General features: G+C 51.6%; 8 protein-coding genes; 1 reads left to right on the top strand and 7 right to left on the bottom strand.

The window, feature by feature from the left end:
* Positions 1 to 319: 319 nt before the first annotated feature.
* Positions 320 to 6592, bottom strand: GSBLH_T00004832001 (uncharacterized protein; the record flags this gene model as incomplete). XM_013043800.1 has 6 exons in its annotated part: positions 320 to 1095; positions 1126 to 1423; positions 1453 to 1925; positions 1958 to 2115; positions 2147 to 2179; positions 5891 to 6592. 6 exons carry the CDS (start codon positions 6590 to 6592, stop codon positions 393 to 395), a joined length of 2367 nt encoding a protein of 788 aa, XP_012899254.1. The 3' UTR covers positions 320 to 392.
* Positions 6593 to 8830: 2238 nt separating this feature from the next.
* GSBLH_T00006888001 (uncharacterized protein) lies at positions 8831 to 9482 on the bottom strand (the record flags this gene model as incomplete). Its single annotated transcript, XM_013043799.1, has 2 exons — positions 8831 to 8992; positions 9021 to 9482. The coding sequence occupies 2 exons, from the start codon at positions 9480 to 9482 to the stop codon at positions 8831 to 8833; spliced, it is 624 nt and encodes a 207-aa protein (XP_012899253.1).
* A 199-nt stretch (positions 9483 to 9681) lies between these two features.
* On the bottom strand, positions 9682 to 11125 carry GSBLH_T00006887001 (uncharacterized protein; the record flags this gene model as incomplete). Its single annotated transcript, XM_013043798.1, has 6 exons — positions 9682 to 10119; positions 10149 to 10316; positions 10346 to 10417; positions 10447 to 10851; positions 10927 to 10948; positions 11013 to 11125. 6 exons carry the CDS (start codon positions 11123 to 11125, stop codon positions 9682 to 9684), a joined length of 1218 nt encoding a protein of 405 aa, XP_012899252.1.
* Positions 11126 to 11179: 54 nt separating this feature from the next.
* GSBLH_T00004831001 (uncharacterized protein) lies at positions 11180 to 12677 on the bottom strand (the record flags this gene model as incomplete). XM_013043797.1 has 1 exon in its annotated part: positions 11180 to 12677. The coding sequence occupies one exon, from the start codon at positions 12675 to 12677 to the stop codon at positions 11193 to 11195; it is 1485 nt and encodes a 494-aa protein (XP_012899251.1). The 3' UTR covers positions 11180 to 11192.
* A 113-nt stretch (positions 12678 to 12790) lies between these two features.
* GSBLH_T00004830001 (uncharacterized protein) lies at positions 12791 to 14289 on the bottom strand (the record flags this gene model as incomplete). The annotated part of the gene is made up of 7 exons (XM_013043796.1): positions 12791 to 12951; positions 12981 to 13335; positions 13365 to 13560; positions 13596 to 13729; positions 13762 to 13881; positions 13922 to 14125; positions 14161 to 14289. The coding sequence occupies 7 exons, from the start codon at positions 14287 to 14289 to the stop codon at positions 12791 to 12793; spliced, it is 1299 nt and encodes a 432-aa protein (XP_012899250.1).
* A 1874-nt stretch (positions 14290 to 16163) lies between these two features.
* Positions 16164 to 16838, bottom strand: GSBLH_T00004829001 (uncharacterized protein; the record flags this gene model as incomplete). XM_013043795.1 has 4 exons in its annotated part: positions 16164 to 16396; positions 16429 to 16508; positions 16539 to 16691; positions 16736 to 16838. The coding sequence occupies 4 exons, from the start codon at positions 16836 to 16838 to the stop codon at positions 16184 to 16186; spliced, it is 549 nt and encodes a 182-aa protein (XP_012899249.1). The 3' UTR covers positions 16164 to 16183.
* Positions 16839 to 16922: 84 nt separating this feature from the next.
* GSBLH_T00004828001 (uncharacterized protein) lies at positions 16923 to 17256 on the bottom strand. XM_013043794.1 has 3 exons: positions 17181 to 17256; positions 17118 to 17147; positions 16923 to 17086 (listed from the first exon to the last, which is right to left on the bottom strand). The coding sequence occupies exons 1-3, from the start codon at positions 17239 to 17241 to the stop codon at positions 16974 to 16976; spliced, it is 204 nt and encodes a 67-aa protein (XP_012899248.1). The 5' UTR covers positions 17242 to 17256; the 3' UTR covers positions 16923 to 16973.
* Positions 17257 to 17648: 392 nt separating this feature from the next.
* Positions 17649 to 18632, top strand: GSBLH_T00006886001 (uncharacterized protein; the record flags this gene model as incomplete). Its single annotated transcript, XM_013043793.1, has 4 exons — positions 17649 to 17823; positions 17856 to 17883; positions 17904 to 18387; positions 18420 to 18632. 4 exons carry the CDS (start codon positions 17649 to 17651, stop codon positions 18630 to 18632), a joined length of 900 nt encoding a protein of 299 aa, XP_012899247.1.
* Between the last annotated feature and the right edge of the window lie 2641 nt (positions 18633 to 21273).

Genomic DNA, 21273 nt, shown 5'->3' with positions numbered 1-21273 from the left:
AGGACAAAGAACAGAATGGTATCAGTTTCATTCGAAGTTCTGATAGTACTATTCGTGATTTGGCAAGGAAGGTATTGATATCACTGCTTTTTGAATGTAGTCTGTAAGTTTCCGTTGCCCTCAATGTGGTTTGATAAAGGATTTGCTCCCAGGCATGTTTAATGTTTGTTGCAATCAGTGAGTCACTTACAATTCAATTTATTCATTGGACCAGTGCTCCCTCCTTCGCTATTACTCAAGTAATCGATTCACTTTCCTACCTTCTTTCCTATCCCTTTCTCCCTCTTTCCTTCCTTTCTCTTTCTCGAACAAACACAAGACATCACAGCACACACTACTCTGAGCGCACTCTCTCTCCTCCTCCTCCTCCTCGTCGTCGTTCTCTTTCCGTCTTAGAGGAGTCCATCGAAGAAGTTGTTTCCCTTGTCGTCGACGAGCAGGAACGCGGGGAAGTCGACGACGTCGATCTTCCAGATGGCTTCCATTCCGAGTTCTGGGTATTCGAGGCACTCGACCTTCTTGATGTTTTCCTTGGCGAGGACGGCTGCGGGTCCGCCGATGGATCCGAGGTAGAATCCTCCGTACTTCTTGCAGGCGTCGGTGACTTGCTGGGATCGGTTTCCCTTGGCGAGGGAGATCATGGAGCCGCCCTTGGCCATGAAGGGGCCCACGTAGGGGTCCATGCGTCCGGCGGTGGTGGGTCCGAAGGATCCGGAGGCCATGCCCTTGGGCGTCTTGGCGGGTCCGGCGTAGTAGATGATGTGGTCCTTCATGTACTGGGGCATCTCCTCGCCGCGGTTGAGGCGCTCCATGATCTTGGCGTGCGCGATGTCGCGGCCCACGATGATGGGGCCGCTCAGGGAGAAGCGCGTCTTGACCGGGTACTGGCTCATCGTCTTCAGGATCTCGCTCATCGGGCGGTTCAGATCGATCTTCACCGCGCTGTCCGTCTGGCTCTGCTTGTACTTCTCAAGGAAGCGGCTCGGGTTGTGCTCCAGCTGCTCCACGAACAGTCCCTCCTCCGTGATCTTCGCCCAGCACTGCCGGTCCGCCGAGCACGACACGCCGATTCCCACGGGACACGAGGCGCCGTGGCTGCGTCTCAGCGCCCCCCGCCTTCCCTACCGCGGCATTCGGATCACGCGCACGTCGTGGCAGAAGTACTTCCCTCCGAACTGCGCGCCGATGCCCATCTTCCGCGTCATCTCCAGGATCGTCCGCTCCATCTCCAGGTCGCGGAACGCGCGGCCCAGCTCGTTCCCGCTCGTGTGCAGGTTGTCCAGGTACTTCGCCGAGGCCAGCTTCACCGTCTTCAGACAGGTCTCCGCCGACGTGCCGCCGATCACCACCGCCAAGTGGTACGGAGGACACGCCGCCGTACCCAGACTCTTGATCTTCGCCTCGATGAACGGCATCAGACGCTCTACCTCCCACGCGACACACACAACCCACCTGGAGTCAGCAGCGCCTTCGTCTCCTGGAACAGGTACGACTTGTTCGCAGAGCCGCCGCCCTTCGCCATGAACATGAACTTGTACTCGTTCCCGGGAATCGCGTACAGATCGATCTGCGCAGGCAGGTTCGTCTTCGTGTTCACCTCCTCGTACATCGACAGAGGAGCGTTCTGGCTGTACCGGAGGTTCAGCTTCGTGTACGCGTTGTACACGCCGCGTGAAAGAGACTCCCCGTCGTGCTCGTCCGTCCACACGTACTGACCCTTCTTACCCATGATGATCGCAGTACCCGTGTCCTGGCACGACGGAAGCTCCAGCTCCGCTGCGATTTGCGCGTTGCGCAAAAAGTTCATCGCCACATACTTGTCATTGTCAGAAGCCTCAGGATCCTCCAGGATCTGAGCCAGCTTCTCCAAGTGCGATGCACGGAGGTAGTGGGACACCTCCTTCATGCAGGTTTCTGCCAAAAGACTAGAAACTCACACAGACACAACGAAACCAACGTCAATCCCTCGGGGGCGACCTTCAGAATCTTTTTACCATCCACGTTCATGGTGGAAACATAGTCGCCGGTGATCTTTCGGTATTTGGTTGTATCAGGCTTCGCGTTTTCAAAAATATCCTGATAGGCAAATGGCTTATCAGCGAATGCGCGAATAATCTAAAAACTTAGATTAGCACCCTGTACCTACGTTCATGGATCTGCGAGTTGTCGCACTAGCAAGCTAAACTTGAGACCAATATGATACACCCAACTCTTGATAAGTGAAGCATCGAAATTTATTTTGTAGAATACAGAAATCCATTGCACGAAACGCCCTGCCACTGATTCCACTTTCTCTTGAAAAGGTCCGATTCTTTGCGCAAGACAGGTTGTCTCTCGAAATATGGATTCTGCAAAATAACAATATTGGACTTGAGAGTGTAATAATCAAACAGAATAGATATTCAACAAATATTGAAGTAATGCAGCGACTACTGTCACGTTTAAGCTGTATTAATGAAGGAACTACTAGTAGCAGACCACAAGGATATATTTCCAACTAATTTTACTCTCTGGTTTTCATTCATCTCTTCAGGGAAGGTAAACGATTCGGGGAATCCATGAATGCGCTTCATCTCCATACCAGAAAAATAGCGAAGACGTAATGAACGTAAATTCTCTATAGAACGCTCAATCGGAGCGTTCTGGTAAGGCTCCGCCGTTTGGAGTAAAGATCCTGTTCCCGTGTGATATTTTCTGTAGGATTTTGTAAAACAACAAGAGAATTTATCATCCGGAGAAACAATATCCAGATTGCTTCCAGACTTTTGCAAAATCTTATCCGGAACTAAAAAGGGAGTGATGTCTGTTCCAATTTCAAGAACGGAATCTAGATAGTCGCGTAATGGCTTGCACTTTGCATTTAGCTCGTTCCACAACTCCTGCGATTCTTTTGTTCCCATTTCAGCTGTTCCGTTCTTATATACAATGTTCTCGCATCTATTTTACAAAAAGGGCGAAGAAATACGTAGCATGTCCTGGAATGACTCGCAGACACGATTTTATTCGAGGCGTGTCTTCAGGGACCGCAGGGAATTCAGTTAATCGTGCAACAAGGAAGTATCGGTCACGCTGGTTTGGTATTTGAAACTGGTTAGGGGAGAGGATGAACTCCTGATAAAAGTAGTGCCGTTCCTTTAGAACTGCTATAAAGCGATCTCGACTTTCGCTGCTTTCAAAGCCTTCTACGTTTTCCAGTAAAATGAACTTCGGAATGTTCTTGATTACCTGCAATAGGGAAATAAGGTGTAATAGTCCATCCGAGCGAGTATCTGAGCAGTCCAACTTCATACCCTGCCGAGTATGAGGCTGACATGGAGGACTAAGCAGCCAAACATCAGCATTGAAACGATCAAGCTCATACTTTCTGCAATTTAATAGAGACATCGAGTAATACGTTATTCCAGTAATGTCTCTCTGAAGATAGGGAACATCAGGAAAGTTGTGATGATAACTACAGGTTGACTCAAAATCGTTTGGTTTACACGAGGTAGGCATTTGGATTTATATCGAATGATGAAATAACGGTAGCATCAGGCTGTACTTCTCGGAGCGCACAATGGAGACCTCCGATTCCACTAAAGAACTCAAGTGCTCTTAATGGCATGAAAACAAAATAGAACTAGGGTTTGGTGGATTTGCAAATCGATATGAAACTCCTCTATGCAAAAAACGTCAATATCTCGTCTTTTAGAGGATATATATATATATTCAGGTCGTCTAGTACGTATTACCGAAGATTCAATAATACGTGATGAGAATATTTAGTAAGATGGATGTGTTGTTGCGTAATTCCGTAGTTGGTGGATTGGTTCCCAATATTTCACCAGAGGACATACAAAAACGTTTTTCTCTCAACAACAAAATTGAGATAAAGGCGGTAGATGTGATCCGGAATGAAAAGGGCCAATGTAAAGGATTTGCGTAATATTTTATTAATTTATTGATTTTGTAGTTATATAGATATAGATGACAAGAATAAAGATGCTTTTGAACAATTGCGGTCATTGTTTAATGGAACAAAGTGGAAAGGGAATATTTTGAAGTATTTTTATATCGTTGTCGTATTACAAACAGAATTGAATGCGCCAAACCTTCGTATTTAGAACTCATCAAAGAGGAGAAGGAGAAGGAGAAGGAGAAGATGAATACGGAAGCAGCCGATTCTACAAAGAAAGAAGAATCCGTAGTAAAACTAGCTCCTCCTTCAGGAATCCCCAACACTTTGTTAATTCGCAAGAGTAAGAGAAAGTTCTTTGTGGCTTCGATAAACCCGGTATATAAAGACGAAGAAGGAAACGTAATTTCAATGGAGACGGAATCGAGCACCAATGAACCTCATGATTCATCTCTCCCTGAAAGCGTTTCGATACCTTCTACTTCATCTGATTCGCACGTTGTATCAACGAAGAAGTGCGTTTTTCCTACTTCTCTCACGCCTAGACACCGCTTTATTCAACCGGAAGTGCTCTGCTTCGATTTGCCGCCTGCGGGCACACGAAAGAATTTGTGGGATCCCATCCCGAGTCCGAAGCGACGAAGGATCCAGACGGCAGTCCCAACGGAAGAATTCGTGAAGAGCAGCATTCGATTGGATGATTCTTCGGATGATTCGCAGCACGAGGAGTTTCTGCGAGAGCTTGAAGAAGAAAACCAGGGAAACCAGGGAAACCAGGGAAACCAGAGAAAGGAGAGAGGGGTTATTTCGTTTGAAAGTGAAGACGAAGATGGAGAAGAAGACAAGGGAAAGCAAAGAGGTTATGTGTCGTTTGACAGCGACGAAGACGAAGACGAAGACGAAGACGAAGATGAAAAGAAGGAGAACGGAAAGAAAGGAATCGAAAAAGGAGTTGTGTCATTTGAGAGTGAAAACGAAGAGAATGAGAATGAAAGTGAAAGTGAAATCGAATCGAATCATCATTCAAGTGAAAGTGAAAGTGAAAGTGAAAACGAAAACAAAAACAAAAACGATAATGAAAATGAAAATGAAAACGAAAACGAATCGAATCATAGCGAAATAAGCGAAAATGAATCTCATTCAGAATCCCATCCATCTTCATCCAAATCCAATGTGAGCACGCTCCCCGCGGCTCTTCTCGCTTCCCTCGAGAACTACGAGGAGGACGATCTCCCCGCTCCCGATTCGTACGTCGAGGAGCAGAATTCCGAGGAAAACCAGCAGGAAAAGCGGGAGAACGCCGCCCAGGCGTCTTGCTGCGAGATCGATGAAAAGAAGGCACAGAAACGTGCAAAGCGCGAAGAAGAGCCGAAAAAAGGCGCAAAGGGTGGAATTCCAGAAAACTGGCTGATTTGTAGGATCCGTCGAACGAGAGGAAAAAAGTGAAAAGCAGGACGAAACGAGTGAAACGCCCGTGTCCAAAATGGCCAGTTTATTCGACGAAAAGGCGGCCTCTTCGTTTTCTCTGTTTAATTTCTTCTCCCCCAATGCCGATACCGCCAAAGAAGGCGAGGAAACGCCTGCGAAGGAGGAAACTCCTGCTAAAGATGAAACGCCCGACAAAGATGAAACGCCCGACAAGGAGGAAACGCCCGCGAAAGACGAAGAATCCACGAGTGAAGAATCCGCGAGTGAAGAATCTGACGAAACTCCCGAGGACACTGAGCCCCCCGCGGGAATGGAGGTGGAAGCGCTGCGCGCCTCTCCGAAATCGGCGTCTATCCCCGCGGAACCTCGTTCATCTGCGAAGTATTTTTGTGTTTTTGGCGTTGAACGGCAGCGCGTTGGAATCGCTGGCGCCGACGGAGTGGTTCAACGAGCGGAGAGAAGCGAAGGTGTCGATGCTTTCGATTCCGATCCGCGTGGATCGGAGCGAGGCCGCCGCGAAGCCGCGTTTGCCGCGCGATTTCGGCGAGTTTTTCTATCGGACGGTACGGGAGGCGAGGGATTGCGACGTAGCGAACGATGGAGGACGTGCAGAAGGAGTGGAGAAATTTGCGAACCGCGGCGGTGAGCGACTTCGAGAAGAAGAAGCGGAACGCGAAGCGCGCGTGGAAGCGAAAGCCGAGCGAGAAGGGACGAAAGAAGGCGGGAATGAAGAGCAACCGAAGGTGATTTTAGAGCGTGATTGTTACAAACACGTGATTCCTCGTTCATTTCGTTAGTGTTCTGCGAATCGCTTGAATCACTTGAATCGCTTGAATCACTGGATTCACTAGATTCACTGGATTCATTCATTTCGTTTCCCTTTCGAAGCTTTTTGGACTTGTGCGAGTCCATCGAATCCATCGGATCCATCGCTCCCTTTCCTCGCTTTTCTTCGTTCCCCGCGCTTTCTTCGCTCGCGTCCTCCGTGGCTTCCGACGCTTCGGTTCCCTCCGACGCCTCGCCGTTTTCTTCGCTTTCTTCGTTTTCTTCTTCTTCGCTGACTTCCATCGCTTCGTTCTGCACCAATTCCTCCATTTTCACCCTCCGTTTCCCCTTTTTCCCCTTCTCCACCGCTTCCCTCTCCCGCTTCTTTCCCTTCCTCCGCTCTCTTCCCTTCGTTTCCCCAGTTTCTCCAGTTTCTCCGATTCCCAGATCCCTCTCTTCGTCGACTTCTTCGCCATTCAAGTAGCGATTCTTCAAATTCCCCATCCAAAACGCGTCTTCGGCTCCCGCCTTTTTCAGCGTTTCGCGGATCAAATAAATCAACTGCTCCAGCTGCTTCTTGATCTTCGGCACGTACGCCAGAATGGCGGAATTCCGCGTGATTTTGGCGTGGGCGCAGAGGCTTTGGATCTGCCGCGTGCTTCGCTGCACGATTTTTACCGCGAAAACGACTTCGCCGCCCATCGACACCAACAGACTCTTCAGAAACGCCCAGCACGGACCCAGGAAATAGCTCAGAAATTGGCCGAAAAAACGGATCGTGTCCGACAGAACCGCGGGAGTCTCGTTCTTTTTGGTGACGGAAACGAGCGACTCGAGGAGGGAAAACGATTGGCTCAGCTCCTGGAGTTTCGCCCGGCAGGCCGTTTCGTCGACTTGGAGCACGGTTTCCACGTTGAGTTCGGATAGAATTCGGAGAAACTCCCCGCAGGCGGATTGGAAAAACCACCGAAACGTGTCCGAAGAGAGCGAAGCCAGATTCCCGCCAAAACCGTCCGCTTCCTTTCCCGCCTTCTTTTCGAATTCCGCGTCGTTCCACTTTTCGATTTCCTACGCATCACATCATTTCCCGCCATCGCAACTTCCACGATCCACGACAGGCGTTTCATCGGGTTTTCGGAATAAACCACGGTTATCCGCACCAAAAACTCCACGTGTTGCTTCGCTTCCGCGGTTTTCTCGCGGATCTGTTTCTGCTCCAGAACCGCGGAAGCCGCGTCGCTCAGCTGCACGAGCAGGTCACGTGCCTCCCTTCCAATCACGTCGGTCGCTTTGAGCAGCTGGAGGTCGCGCACGTGGACATCATCGAAGTCGATCATTTCCCGCCTTCCCGCGAAGCGAAGCGAAAAATCCGCGAATGTGAAGAGGAGCGTTTCGCACGTTTGGAGGGAAGACACTTCCGCGGGGAAGGCCTCGATCAGCGACAGGTTCGAGAGAAACGTGGAAACCAACTGGAGAATCGGGGAAAGCTGCGTCGCCGAGTGGAGGGAAACCGTCTTCGCCTCCCTACGGAACACAATCCCGTCAATCCCACTTCCCGCGGGGCTGCAGCACAAAATCCGATACGGGCGTTTCGCTTCCAAAAATCCCGCCAATTATGTCCATGCAGCCGGCTTCGTACACCGAATTCCGGAAGGGCGCGGAGGCGAAGATTTGGCGGTAAATCTGCATGATCAGAACCACGATGGGCGCGATCGTTTCATTCCGGAAATCGGGGGTATTTTCCACGCCCTCGTGGTCGAAGGACTGCTGCAGGAACAGTGTTACCAAACAGTGGTAAATCGTGGAAACCGCGTAGAAGAAGTCCCCATTCAGCGTCTTCGCGAGGATTCCCAGCAATTCCCGCGGATCTCCCTACTTTCGAGCATTCCAAAAATCGGCACTTTCTTCGTCTTCGCGTTGAGCGCGGCAAATCGCTCCGTCCACCGCGCCAAATCGGAGAGAAGCAGCCGCAGCGTCGCGAGCGACACGAACGGGAATCGCATCGATTCTGGCGGCAAAACGCGAAGCACGTCGTCCTCCCGCACCACGTGCAGATTTTCCCACCTACTTCATAACCGCGGGAATCTCGCTACGTCAGCAGAACGCACACCGACGGCGGGAACGGCGAAGCGCGCGGCGCGCTCTTTTTTTCCCGCGGTTTTGCGTCGCTCGGTTTCCCGCGGTTTCCGGCGCCCTCCATTCCCGCGGGGAGGAAGGGGAGTCCGTAGAGCGCCAAAAGCGGCGCGAGATTTCCCTCCAAGTCGCGCAGTGCCGCCAAACGCTGCGAAATCTTCGCTCATTTCCCGCCAAAACGCCCACCTTGAAACGCACGACGCTCTGCGGACAGTCGGCGAAGACCTCCACGACCGCGCGAAGCCACAGCGAAGCCGCCACGCGGGAAAGCAGCACAGTTTCGCGGTTTTTTCTGTCCAAACCGTCGAGCGACTCGGCATTGCTCAGCAGAATCGGGCATCCCGCCATCGCTCCCACCTGCTCCACCCATCCCTCGTTTCCACTGTTTCCACTGTTTCCACTGTTTCCACTGTTTCCACTGTTTCCACTGTTTCCACCATTTTGGCTCGCACCGGATTGCTCGCTCGCCTGGCTTTGCGATTCCCCCGCGGTTCTGCGCTGCGCCGCCGCGACGAGGCGGAAAAGCGCGGGAAGAAGAAACGGCTCCTGCTGGAACCGCTGGGAAACCGCGGAACACAGCGGCAGCAGCGCCACGCAGACGTGCGCTTTCTACCAAGAACCGCGGGAATCGGAGCCTACCTCCCCGTCCAAATTCATCAGTCCCGCGGGATGCAGCGCCTCGACGTTCTGGAGCAGGCGGCTCCCCGCGGGGATGGGGAAATCCTCGAGGTAATGGGCGTCGAACCAGTTGGTCGTCGAATCCCGCACAAACTGCTCGTTATCCCCGCGGTTCTCGTACCTCCAACACCTCCCCGCGGATCTGTCCGGCTTCGATTCCCGCGGTGAGCCGTTCATAGAAAAACAGCCGGATTTCTGGAAAGTTCCGCGTGGCTTTTCCCGCGAACGCGAAGAGGTTTTTGGCGCTCTCGGGATCCCCGCGGGAGAACCGCAGCACGGCGCAGCATCCCAAAACGCCCATTTTTTTGTGTCCCGCGTCGCTCATCTGGAGATATTTGCGCACCAAGATGAACAATTCGTCGAACGAATTCCCGCTCTCCCGCGATTCGGACGCCAGCCGGCACAGCACGCCCAGCAGCGAATCCGCCTGCGCCACCGACAGCCGGTCCGCGAAGTCCAGCAGCCCGCGGATAAACAGCGAAAACCGCGAAAGATCGTTCGGCGCCGGCGAAGCCGCCAGCGTTTCCAGCACGTGGAGGGAAACCGTCACCGCGGGACTCTCGCTCCCGCCGCCTCCCGCCATCGGCGACACCGTGGAAACCGTGGAAACCGTGGAAGCGGCGATCTGGGCGATGAGGCAGGACACGAATTCCTGTTGGTGGAACGGCGAAGAAAACTCCCGCCACACCGCCAGGAACAATGTTCCTGCGAGTTCCTGGCAGCTCAGCGCGGGGCTGCGCGCCAGCACCTCCCCCATTCTACTTCGAGTCCCGCGGGAATCCCTACTGCAGCAGGCTTTTAAACGCGGGGAGCAGCGCCAGCCGCTGTCCCGCGATTGCCTGGGCGAAGATCGCGCTCTTCCCGGGGAGCCGCGCAAAACCGCGGGACAGGAACCGCTCGGCCTGGTAGGTCTGGAGGTTTTCCCGCCACAGCACGAGCAAAACCCAGACGTCCAGCGGGACCAGCTCCTCCACCGCGGTTTTCTGGAGAAACCGGAGAAACGCCCGCGCGAGGTCGGGCCGCTGCTGGAAGCAGCTGCGAAGTTCTTCGAACACGGCGGAACCCACGTGCGGGTCGTCTGCGAGGGAGGGAAAATGGGCGGGAAAACCTGTCCAATGGGCGGGATGGCACGTGCTGCGGATCGTGCGGAAAACCGAATCGATTTCCTCCGAGTTCTTCGTCCCCGCGGTTATCGGACTCGTGCGCAGCAGAAAACGAATCTACGGTGAACCGCGGGGATCGTTCCCACCAAAACAGGAAGGTCGGCGAGGGAAACCGTGGAGAGGGTTCCCGCGATTATGGGCAGGTTCTCGGCGAACTGTTTGGCGGTAAGGCGAAGATTCTCGAGCGCGGTCAAAATTGGCGCGCAGAGCGAAGCATCCGAGCGAAGAAACGAAAATAACTCCCGCACACAGGTCTAGATGAAACGCCCCGCGTCCCGCCAACTTCCTGCAGGTCGTCGTGCGTCAAATCCGGCAGTAAAAGAATCAGTTCCCGCTGGAGGGAAGGCGAGCAGATCTACGATGGAGAACCGCGGGGATCCGCACCGCGAGCGTTTCGAGGAGCCCGGAAACGAGGGCAGAGGCGTCGGCGAGGAAGTCGGTCCAGCGAAGCTGGTTGAGGAGGGCGTTGAGGAGGGAATTTGACGAAGACGAAGACGAAGAAGACGACGAAGAATAATTTGGCGCGATTTCTTCGTCGGAGTGCTCCGTGAGCTTGCTGAGCAAAAAGGACACGAGGAGCGGCTGGATGGGCTGCACGCGCATTAAAAGGCGGCAGACGCTGTCCTGGCTCACCGCGGGGAGCGAGCTTTCTGGAGAAACAAACAATTGGAGAGAGGTACGCTCCTCCGAGTCGGAGAGCTCCCGAATGGGATCGAAGAATCGTTTGAGATCGGTTTCAGAGACCAAGGTAGACTCGATGCCTTGAATTTCAGTGACGCATCTCAATTCCTAGTACTTTTCATGACTTGCATCGCTCGCAGACTGTCGTCGATTTGCTTGCGAAGAATGCACAAGGATTCGAACAGACTGGGACAGACGTAGCATCCTAGCCATCAGCATCTAAAAATCGATTCGTGCCATTCTCCAATGTAATATTTGCTTCCGTCAACAGCGAATGAATCTCAAGAGGCGGATTCTCCGTCTTTTGCGTCCCCTCCGGCGATTTCGTCTCGAGGGGAGCTGGACTACGCTTCACACTTCTTCTCTTGGTGAGTGGAGGCATTTCTAAAAAACTAAAAGTTGCCGCCAAAATGTGTCTTTCACAAACAAACAAACAAACAAACAAAACTCTAGTGAAGCATTATTTTTTTCATAGGTGCAGCCATGTTTCCATTCTCATCCTGTACCGCAACATAAAACAACAAATCATTCTTTACCGCAAAACACAACATAAACTTGGTATTTCTCGGGTACTGTCGATTCAGCCGAATCTTCAGCATCGTTCCTGCCAGCGACTCCACTCCCTTCCGCTTCTCCACTATAACCGTATTTATCACATCCGAATCTCTGTCCAACACCACATTCCTTTTATATTCTCGAGGCAGCAAATCCCCTTCGTTACAGAAATAGCAAGAACCTCTCTTTGTCTCAAACCCTAAAGTGCATTGCAGTTGATTGCGGATTTGAGGCACGGCGTTCTCTACCTGCAAGTCCTGCGTGCACATCGCCGCTCCCTGTGACACGCAGTAGCTCACATCGACTCCCTGGACCAGCCGCTCGCCGAAACAAGCGTTCATTTTCTGCTGGCAGTAAAAAAACGCGCTGCTCCCGCCAATCATCAGCACGTGATCCACGTGATATTGCTCGTCGAGATGACGAGCCTTGTTGATGGTGGCTTGGACGTGGTCTCGGATGTCGTTTGTGAGGATGGAGAGTTTGACAGATCGATTTGGAATTCCAAAAAGCGATTGGAAATCGATTGTAATTTCGCTGCTTTTCGCTTGCTTCTTCAGCTTTTCGGCTTCTCTTTTTAGTCGAAATCTCTCTTCGGGGGTCAGTTGGGAGTTTGGGGGCTGGATTCCGTTCATTTGGCGGACTTGCAGCAGCTCGTTCAAGATGCTGTTTGTGATGTCGTCACCGCCCGATTTCGCGTCGCCGCACGTATCTTCGATTCGAAAGATATTGTTCTCCACACTCACGACGGCGGCATCGAAGGTGCCCCCACCATAATCGTAGATTAAAAACTTGCCTTGGCTAATGTGCTTCCTCTTGCAGTAGGCGTACGCGGCCATCACGGGCTCGTATTGGAGACAACGGACATTGAATCCTGCGTTTTGGGCAGCTCGATATGTCTCTTGTCGTTGCTCCCAGGTATACTGCACGGGAATGGTAATTATAACATCAGTAAATGTATATCCAGAACTTTCCTCCGCAACTTGCTTCACCTTTTTAAAAATCTCTGTGCAAACATCAACAGCTGATATTGTCTTGGAGTTGGGCAGCCGATAGCCTATCTCATGGATACAGCTATCCTTGTACTGGTCTGAGCATGGACCCATCTCACAAAGCGGAAGCCCACACCCATCTCGAAGAGTTTTAACAAAGGAGTTGTGGTATGATCTTCCGATTAAACGCTTTGGATTTATGGCTGTGTCCTTCAGAAGCGCATTGTTCATGTTGGGACACGCCGTGGGCTTGCCGTTCTTGTTGAACTTGACAGCTGAGGGGAAGAGACCACCGTCATACAAGATCTGCTTGAGTTCTCCAGTCCCACTCTGTAAATACGCAGCGGTTGTATAGGTCGTCCCAAAATCAATGCCCAGAGCCACACTCATCCACTATCAAAATAAACTGAGTAACTCGACTATTTTTTTTTCTTTTCTCTTATTTCTCAACAAACCCACTAACAGAACAAAAAACGAATTCCACCGCACTCCGCTTCTTTCCCTCACATCTGCACATCGTACGACCCGCTCTGCAAAATCTTCGACACCGACGACGTCCAATTGTACTCTCCCTTCGTGCGCTGCACGTTGATCTTCCCCACTCCCAGTCCGGACACGTTTCCCTCGGGCTGCACGAACCCCACCTTCGCGCAGATCGACGATTCTACCTCCCAGCGCGCCCCAAAACCCCACTCGGAACCGCGGAACCCGGCTGCAGATACACCGGCCCGCGCAGCGTCAGCACGTCTTCGCGCCGCAGATTTCCCGCCACCCACAGCAGTTTCTTCTCCTCCTGGTCGAACATCATCTTCCCCGCGGAAGTCGTCAGATTCGCGCCCGACGTGGTCGGCGGGAGCACGATTTCCACGGTTACTCCCTGCACCATCACCGGGTTGCCCTCCTGTTTCCCCCGTTTCCCCGGTTTGCAGCCCAGCGTCACTTCCAGCGTCCCCCACACTCCGCCTTCCCCGCGGGTCCACGACAGATTCGGGCGGCAGTAGAAGTCCAGCGCGGCGTTGTCCACGCGCTTCACCGCGTACGTCGCCACCTGCATCGCATTCCCGCGGGGATGATTACATCGAAGACGCCGTCGAGCGGAACGAACTGGAGCGTCTGGGAGGAGCGGAGGCGCGCGCGGTCGACGCAGCGGTGCACGCGGAGCGCTTCGATGGAATTCGAATTCTGCAGCGTCAGCGCGACTTCCGGACTCTGCGAGAGATGGCTGTCCACGCGCAGCACGCCGTACGCAGAGCAGGAGGTGAGAGTGCCCTTCCTGAAGGTGAGAGGAAGGGAGAAACGGGGAAATACGAGGTTACTGTCGCATTGAGGAATTCGATGATGCTGATGCGGATCTCGTTGCGCATGTAGGACAGGTCGGGGCGGCGCCAGCTGACGGCGTTGTTGGTGCTGCCGGGGAGCCAGGTGTCTTCCGTGTTGAGGTTCTGAGATTGGAGAGGAGGAGAGAAATGATTACGGCGACTTTGGTAACCAGGGCGGAGACTTTGTTTATTACGGTAGGGATTTTGATGATGGACGACATAATCGAGGGCTCGGTGATAACGGGGATACCGAAGTCCGAAACTTCATCGAGAAGCTGTGGGTGAGTAAAGCAAAAAAATAAAGGAGGATCTTACTTGGTAAACGATAGAAAAGTTCCCTCGTATTTTCACCTCGTTCACTGTGCCAATATACGTCTTCAACACAGAAATGATCTGGGTTATGAAGTCCACGATTAACAGGGGAGAACATTCGCTCTTCACCACTGCAATGAACGAAAGATTATTCTCTTTTACGACAATGAGCGCATACTCGCCACTTTCCAAAACGGGAGGAATGTTCTAGATACGTAATGCCAACTAAAATGGATCCAAACATTACTATCGACGTATTTCGCCAAGGCAGCAAAATAGGGTTCCAACACACTTCTCTCAATTGTCTGCTTCCAATGCTTCTCAATGACGATTTGTTTATCCTCGCCTAGTACAAATAGGGAATCAATCATGGCTTTGCTTCGAAAAATGCTATTCTCAGTTCCTACAAATTGGCCACAATGTCGCACAAATATCCCCTAATTTGTTTGATTCTGTGAAATCGTCTTTGCAGTTCATTCCGTTCCTTTCTATTCTTTCTATCAAACAAACCATGAATAAACAAATATATTCCTATACATGTATAAAAATATATAAACATCTTTATCTCTTCCTTGGTTTAGCAAGAGGATCCACCGCTAATCTTGGATAAAACATACCATCCTCCACTGTCGCGTTCAACCACTTATACTTTCTCAACACCAGCCACCCTCGCATCGCATCATCAATTTCTTCGCACGTTGCAATGGGATGATGGTTCGGCACCGTCTTCAAAAACTCCTCACGCGACGTCTCAAATTGTTTCCTCAATTCTGGACGTCTCTGATTCCTTCTCACTGTGTACGAGTCCACTCTACACATGATGTCGTCCCTTTGCTTCCCACCCGACTCCCTCGATTCGGAAGAAGAAGTCATTCGCCAGCATTCCAATTTTCATGTCTACGTCCCATTTCCTCCGCATCCCCCACTCGCATTCCGAATCTTCTCCGTATACTCCACATTATCGAACCCGCGTTCCTCGATCTCCTCATCATACCGCGGGAGCTTCTCCGATTTCTGCAGCACGAACACTCTACCCATCACCCATCATCATCATCATCATCCCACTGCTCGCTCTCCCTATCCATGCACGTCATCGCGCGATAACTCACATACGTGAACCACCGGAACTGCTACACCTCACCGCGGCTCCCCAAACCCACCATCGGGATCGTCGCTGTCTGCAGCGGGCGGCATCGATACGTCTGCAGACACTCTTTCAGCGACTGCGGGCCGTTCACCGCGATTTGGAAGTTCCTACCTCGCATCCCCGCGGGAATCCTACCGGTAGGAGGCGGCCGCCTCGCTGTAGAACGGGGAAGCCCACTCATACACCGGGATGACGCCGGCGAAGCTGGAATCCCGCCAAAGATACGCGGGAGTGCGAAGCAGCGTGCCGTAGAGATTCGCTGCGAGTGAGCAGAACCGCGGGGAAGGGAGTACTCGTGGGGGAGAGATTAGGCTCGGCGACGAGGAAGTGGGACGTGGAAACGCGGTCGATTCCCGCGTTTTTGATTTTGTTGAGAGGGACGCGGGCGTTTTGGAGGAGAAAGGGGAAACAGAAGACGCGGTGGAGGGAGGCGCACTTGGATTCGAAGGCGGAGAGGAGGGAGGTTTCGTTGGAGCGGTAGAGGAGCGCGATAACCGCGGGACTGGGGTTAAGGGAAAGAGAAAAAATTTAGAATACCCGTTCCAGCGAGCGATGTAGGAGGTGAAGATATCGTGGTCATTGACACTGAAAGTGAGGAGAAGAGAAAAACAAAACTCGAAGTACGTGACCAAGCTCACATCGAAATTCATGTTGGGGAAAACTAGGAAACAAAGAGGAGTTGAAAATACGCTCGTAGTTGTTCTCGATTTGGAAGGGGTACTCGCTCTTTGGATCTTCTGTTTTGAAAGGAACGTTCAACTTGAGATGGGTTGAGGGAACGATCGTTTTTTCCACAGACTGTAAGCTGTTTACTCCTTCCGGAGTAGAAGTTCTCTTTATTATACGGAAACTCGTATCCTGTCGACCCATAGACGTTAACTACACCCTGACAAAAAACAACGAAAACAAACGGTCCCCAATATGATATAAGTAGTACACAGAATATAGCCACACAGAAAAACAGTAATTGCAGATCTTCACATAAAGGTACCAAACTCACACTCCTACCTTAAATTAAATGTTCTGAAATCTAGCATCATCATCATTGTTCATACGGCAGACTCTGGTAAAAAGAAAAAGTGTGAAAACAAACAACCATGTTCAAAACCGTGTCACATTTACTTTGTTTCTGCAGTCAACTCATCAGCCAACCAGTCAAATCCGTCTTTCAGACCAATGCCATTTGCAGCAGAACTTTCAAAAAGAGTCCATTTTCTATCTCGGATTTCGGTAAGACCCAAAGCTTCCGATATCTTTGCTCCGTTCAAGGCTCCAGGTAAATCTTGCTTGTTGGCAAACACCAGCAGCGACACGCCCTTGAGCTCGTCCTCCTATTGGCTTACAGATCCACGCAAATGCACACCTTCAGAATTGCAGCCAGTTCTACTTTAGCGAGGTTCAGACGATCTATATCAGCACTGTCGACTACGTATACGACAGCATCTACTGTTTACATGCCAGTACACCAAGAACCTGTGTTATGGAAGTAACATCTCCAATAGGGACGAATACTGGTTTGACCGCCAAGATCCCACACTTGGAACGTGATATTCTTATATTTCAAGGTCTCCACATTGAAACCGATCGTAGGAACGGTAGACACCACTTCATCTAACTGCATACGATCTACAAACATGTGAGTACAGAATCAACCTCATAAAACCCCTTACAAAGAATGGAGGTCTTTCCAGCATTATCGAGTCCCAGAACCAGGATTCTCACTTCTTTGTTCCCAAAGTACTGGTTAAAAAGCTTCGAGATGATAATGCCCATCAAGATTAAGCAAAGTTTGCTTGATCCCGAAATAACTCTATCGACCCGCTCATTTTCATTTTACGTGGTTTGAACAAACAACACAGAACAATGTAGAGGGAACAAAAAACCTATTCAATCAAATGACTCAGGCTTTTATAAAGACGATTCGTATTCACTAAGAGCGTTGGCTAACAGATCAGCAAAAGGCACAGTACTCTTTTCGATTGTTTCTCCCTGGCTTGGGGGGCAGACCTTGATATGTACACCTACGATCGAGTGAAATTTAAAAAGTTCTACCATCAACTTTATCCAATATACTCTGAATGCCTACCTTTCAAAACTTTACACAAAAACACCTACGATTGTTAAAATGAGATCTCATATCTTGTTCATCGAAGCGTCCACGATTTGCACCCATCATTCCGGGAACTTGGTTATAGAACCCGCCTCTAGTGAGAAGACGTGGGTAGGGGATATATCTCGAACTTATTCCACCATGACAAAAGGTACGGCAGTGAAGGTTTTCCTGCATCAGACTGATTCATGTTTAGAATTGGAGCGTAAAAGAGAAATGTAAAACGAGGGAAGTCAGGGGGAATAGATATTGTGACAATAAGAAAAACTTCACTTAGCAGGAACACTGGATTATTTGAAAACGAATTCCGAATATGCTGCAGAGACTCGAAAATAGAGTAAGGACGTTGCCTCTTTCCGCGGTGTGCGTTACAAGTGTATGGATCTCATTCAACAATCGATTGAATGAGTAACTCTCTCCATCTAGGTCCTACCCTAGTGCCGATATTATTTGTCACACTTTTCGCTTCCGTAATGGAGCAGCCATTTGTTTTTGTTCATATTACCGATATTCATCTTCAAAGAAGGTCTGCTGAGAGCAGCTACAGTTATTTCCGCCACTTTGTGAAGGACATTCTTCCCGTCATTCAGCCGTCGTTGGTGGTTAATACGGGAGATATTACTCAAAGTCAGCAACTCGATTTGAAAGGTATGTGCTTACTGGTCATTTTTGATGAATAGAGAATTTAGAGCACGATGAATGGGTTTTGTAGGCTGAGAAATGTGTAGATCACGCAATAGGTATTCGTCGGTGCTGAAAGAATTTGGTTGGTTTAATCAAAGCAAGTGGCTGGATGTCCGTGGGAACCACGACGCGTTCGTACACTATCCAGAGCCCCATCCGTACAAGCTGCACATGGTTTACGGAGTTGCTGGGAAATCGTCCGTTTATTCGCATACCGTCACGACGTCTTCCGGGAAACTTCGTTTCATCGGAATCGACGCGAACGGCCCTCTCTTCCGCCACTTCAACGGGTTCGTCACTCGCGAAATGCTGGATGCATTAGAGCATCTCTTCCAAAGCGAATCGTACGACGCACATCTTCCCTCCTTTCCCAGCCTTCCTACCATCTTATTCACTCACTACCCTCTTTTCACCATGGATCTGCGTGCACGATCCTCCCAAAACCATTCCCTCAAAGACCTCATAAAGCAGCATAAACCGCGGTTCTACCTATGCGGTCACATGCACTCCGCGTTAGGCGGAATGATCGTAGCCCCAGCCACTCCGCTCAACCGGCGTAGACTCGCCAGTTCGACACAATCGAGGCCGAATTGTTCGACTTCAAAATCGCTCATCAGTTTCGTTTGTACTCCTATTTCCGCGGGGAACTCTCCTTCATGACGTACAATCTCAACATCGACGACAAGCCAATCATCTTAATCCACTCGCCCACCGTTTCCTTACCTCCTTTCTCTCATCTAGGACCATCGATTCCAGCAGAATTCCCGAAATGACGGAAATCGGCTCGTTTTTTTCACCATTTACAACACCAAAAATCCAAAAATCGCCCTGTTTTTTCTCTCTCACTTGTCCCGCTCACCTCCAGCCAAATCGATGGTCGCGATTATTCTGCCTCTGCCCAGCAGGCCATGGAGATGGGTTCCGCGGGGATCGACGTGTATTTTGAGCCGGAATTGGCGGAGGGATTGCACGAAATCCGCGGGACAATCACCAACGAGTTCCAAAAAACGACCCGATTTCAGCGCGTGTTTGCTGTGTCGAATTCGCTTTGTGCGGGATTTGCGATTATTTCACGCATAGTACACTCCATGGGAGTTTCATCATCATCATCATCATCATCATCGGGAGTTTCGTTCAAGTCGCTATCGCACGTGGAGCTGGGCGAATTGGAGAGTTCGTCGGTAACCGCGGGATTCGCTCTGGAATATCCGACCTCCTCGGGCGTTTCGTTGGTAATGAAGACGGACTGGTCGTCTCTGATGCTCTATCTGAATCCCCTCATCTGCCTCATCATCCTTCTCTTCTTCTGGGGATTCCATCGCTTGGCCTTGTGGCTGCTCCAGCGCCAAGCCGCGGTGCATCTCGCCGATGCGCCCGTCTTCGCGAGCTCCGCGTTTTTCGCCTCCGACCGCAAGCTGAAGCTCGCTCTGCTCGAGAAAGCGCTGAGTGGCGCGCCCTGGGCGGTTCGGTGGGCGCTGTCGCGCGTGCTTTTGGTGTGTTCGGACGAGTGGATCGCGTTCGGTGCCATCGCCAGTCTGCTTTGCCGGTGCTTTTTGCCGCGGTTTTATCGCGATGAGAAGGTAGGAGAGGAGGGAGGCAGTGAGCCAAGGGAGATCTGTGCGTGTTTGTGGTGTCGGGGTTTGGCGATCTTCGCACGGGGGAGTTTTGGCGGTATATGGACAGTTATGTGTTCGGAGCGGCGTTCTACTACGCGATGTTGGTTCTGTTCGTCGTGTATTTGCTCCTCTTCGCCGCGCCCTCGACGGCCAAATCGCTGCCCTTCACGCTGGCGAGTTATCTGCTGCTGAGCGTGGACGTGTGGATGTTCTGGAAGTTCTTCGAGTGGGGGCTGCGCCATCGCCAACGCCGCTATCTGCGCTCACTGGGCTCGCTGCTGCTGCAGCTCAACGACTCGGTGAGCTTCGTGCTGCTCTTCGCGCTGATGGTTCGCGAAAAGTGCTTGGTTTCGAGTGTTTGATCAAACACGCCACAACTAAAAAAACGTACAACCCCCGCAGCAGCCTTTCGAACTTCCGATGGAATTCTCCATAGAATTTCGATTCGAAGCTCTGTTCGAAGTTCGATTGCAAGCGCCATGCAAACTTCCATACGAATCTCGATTGAAACTCCCCTTGGAACAACATTGGGAACAATAACAACCGGAACAATAACAACCGGAACAACAACAACATTGGGAACAACATTGGGAACAACAATCCTCCCAATTCGCCTCTTCCCCTTCCGCTTCGTTTCCCGCGCTTTTCTGCTTCGCTTCGCGCGCTTCTTCGTTTGCCGCCATCCCCGCTTCCGCTCCCGCCAGTTTCTCCACCAGTCCCTTCGACCGCGAACTCAGTTTCTCCGTTTCCACGATCAGCTTCGCGAAGCAGCGCACGCGGTTTTCCCGCGCATACTGGTACAACGCTTCCACCGCGCCGTCGCTCAGGGCGTTTCCTACGCGTCATCCCCGCGGGGAACGCGCACCCGACAAATCCAAAACCCGCACATCGGAGAAACTCAAAAGGAGAAACACCAGCAGCACCACGTCCTCCGCCAGCGAGCAATCTGCGACACACGTTTCCACGGTTTCTACGTTGCAACGAGAGAAACTCCAGGCGAAACGCCGCCGGACCCAGCCTCCGATAGCAGTTGCTTTTTACCGCGGTTTTCGTCGCGCGGCGCAGCGCGTCCGTCACGAAGAACGCGTCCTCGTCGTAGAAACTCCCGCCTCCGGACCGGATCTCTGCGAGATCCGCGGGAATCCGGCAGATTCGCGTGCCGTCGCAGCCGTGATCGATGTCCAGAACCGTGAAATCTGCGCTCGAATCGTGGAAACGGAGGTACCGTCCAGGGCGAGGCGTTTCAGGGAGGTAGGTAAAGCGATGAGGAATTGTTGCAGCATGGAGTACGCGATCGAGACATCTAATTCGAAACGCCCATCGACCCTCACGACTCAACGAAATCGACTCAAAGCGACTCTGCGAGCACCCGAACGACCGATCCGCGAACAAAATCGACAGCGAGTCCGACCCATCCCCGCGGTAATTGATCGACCGCACCTCCGGATCGCCGAACAGCAGCGAAACCAGCCCCGCCGAGTCCGGAGGTTCCCCGTTTCCACCGTGCGGTGCGACTAGGAGGAGAAAAAAACCGCGGGAATACGCTGAACGTCGATGGACTGGGCGTGTTTCCGCTGCGAATTCGAAGAGAACGTCCCGCGGAACCAAAACCGATCCCTCTCTGGATGAAACGCCCGCCAGACTCCCACCCTCGACCTCCAGATCGCATAACCGCGGGAATGCGCCGCCGAGAATCCCGGAATTCAGCGCGAAAACGGCGCGCGAATCCAAGCCGCAGTCTACTCGCAAAAAAACCGCGGTTCTACTCAGCAGGGACAGCGACTTCAGCGAGGAAACG

Source organism: Blastocystis hominis, assembly GCF_000151665.1.
Source record: "Blastocystis hominis, Singapore isolate B (sub-type 7) whole genome shotgun sequence assembly, scaffold_8".
Taxonomy (NCBI): Eukaryota; class Bigyra; order Opalinata; family Blastocystidae; genus Blastocystis; species Blastocystis hominis.
Note: the sequence above shows the minus strand (reverse complement) of the source record. Positions and strands in the feature narration are given on the sequence as shown.

Excerpts from the sequence above, each read along its gene's own strand:
- GSBLH_T00004828001 (XM_013043794.1), bottom strand. The coding sequence starts at position 17,241 with ATGATGGGTGCAAATCGTGGACGCTTCGATGAACAAGATATGAGATCT. Across the intron at positions 17,148-17,180 it reads GAGATCTCATTTTAACAATC|GCATTCAGAGTATATTGGAT; the intron begins GTAGGTGTTTTT and ends TTTGAAAGGTAG. Across the intron at positions 17,087-17,117 it reads TATATTGGATAAAGTTGATG|GTGTACATATCAAGGTCTGC; the intron begins GTAGAACTTTTT and ends ACTCGATCGTAG.